Source organism: Rhincodon typus, unplaced genomic scaffold, assembly GCF_021869965.1.
Source record: "Rhincodon typus isolate 14 unplaced genomic scaffold, sRhiTyp1.1 hic_rhity00015501, whole genome shotgun sequence".
Classification (NCBI taxonomy): domain Eukaryota; kingdom Metazoa; phylum Chordata; class Chondrichthyes; order Orectolobiformes; family Rhincodontidae; genus Rhincodon; species Rhincodon typus.
Window position 1 is genome coordinate 1,260 of NW_025981139.1, and position 862 is coordinate 2,121.

The 862-nt window shown below is 56.3% G+C and overlaps 1 protein-coding gene across 1 annotated transcript in view; it reads left to right on the forward strand.

Annotated features, from left to right (window-relative positions):
* The window catches only part of tpk2 (thiamin pyrophosphokinase 2), a gene marked incomplete at its 5' end in the record, with an annotated part of 5,172 nt that overhangs the window by 1,106 nt on the left and 3,204 nt on the right, over positions 1-862 (forward strand). Inside the window, one exon of the mRNA XM_048594836.1 lies at positions 540-806. Coding sequence (XP_048450793.1) covers positions 540-806 — 267 coding nt within the window. The remainder of the gene's footprint in view (positions 1-539; positions 807-862) is intronic.

Consider the following 862-nt stretch of genomic DNA (forward strand, 5'->3'; position numbering starts at 1 on the left):
TGTCCCGTAGTGCCCGGGGATGTGCGGGTTAGGGTGGATTGGCCGTGCTAAATTGTCCCGTAGTGCCCCGGGATGTGCGGGTTAGGGTGGATTGGCCGTGGGGAATGCAGGGTTACGGGGCTAGTGTTGAGGGGGCAGTGTATATCTGGGTGGGATGCTCTTGGGAGGTCGTTGCAGACCCGATGAGCCGAATGGACTGTCTGGATTCTATGAATTGCCCAACAGTTGCCCAAGGTCTGGAGTCACGTAGAGTCCCATCCAGACGAGGAGGGGTGGCTTCCGTCGCTGAAGGCTATTCATGGCCCAGACGAGAAAGGACCATGTACCTCAAAGTGCACTTCACTCTCCGTTTCTGTTGATGGGGTTCGAACCCAGTCCCTGGAACAGCACATTTGGATCCAAAGCCTTTACCCTGCCAACACCTCCTGGGATTCTGGAGCAGGTTTTTGTTTCGGGAAAATTTTTAAGCTTCAGGGCCGAGTTGGGTAGGAGATAAGAGGCCTTTTCTGTCGCTGACCCGCTCCGATTTTCTCTGGTAGGTCTATTTGGGATTAAAAGCTACGGGGTCCACGTCAACGGCTTTGTGTGCCATGAGGATGGCACAATGTCGATGTGGATTGGACGGCGGACACACAGCAAGGAGACTTACCCCGGCCGGCTGGATAACCTGGTAAATCACAGCCTCCTGCCTGCGTTCCACTATCCTCCCTCACCATCCCCTCCCTCCCGTCTAACAGCCGGTCCTTACGAATCAGCTTCTGACGGGCAGACAGTGAGCTGGGCCGTTTGGCCAGTCAAGTCCTCTGGTGTGCGCTGTCTCCCTCTCTGTGCCGCAGTACTGGTTAAACCCCCCTGGGGTGCG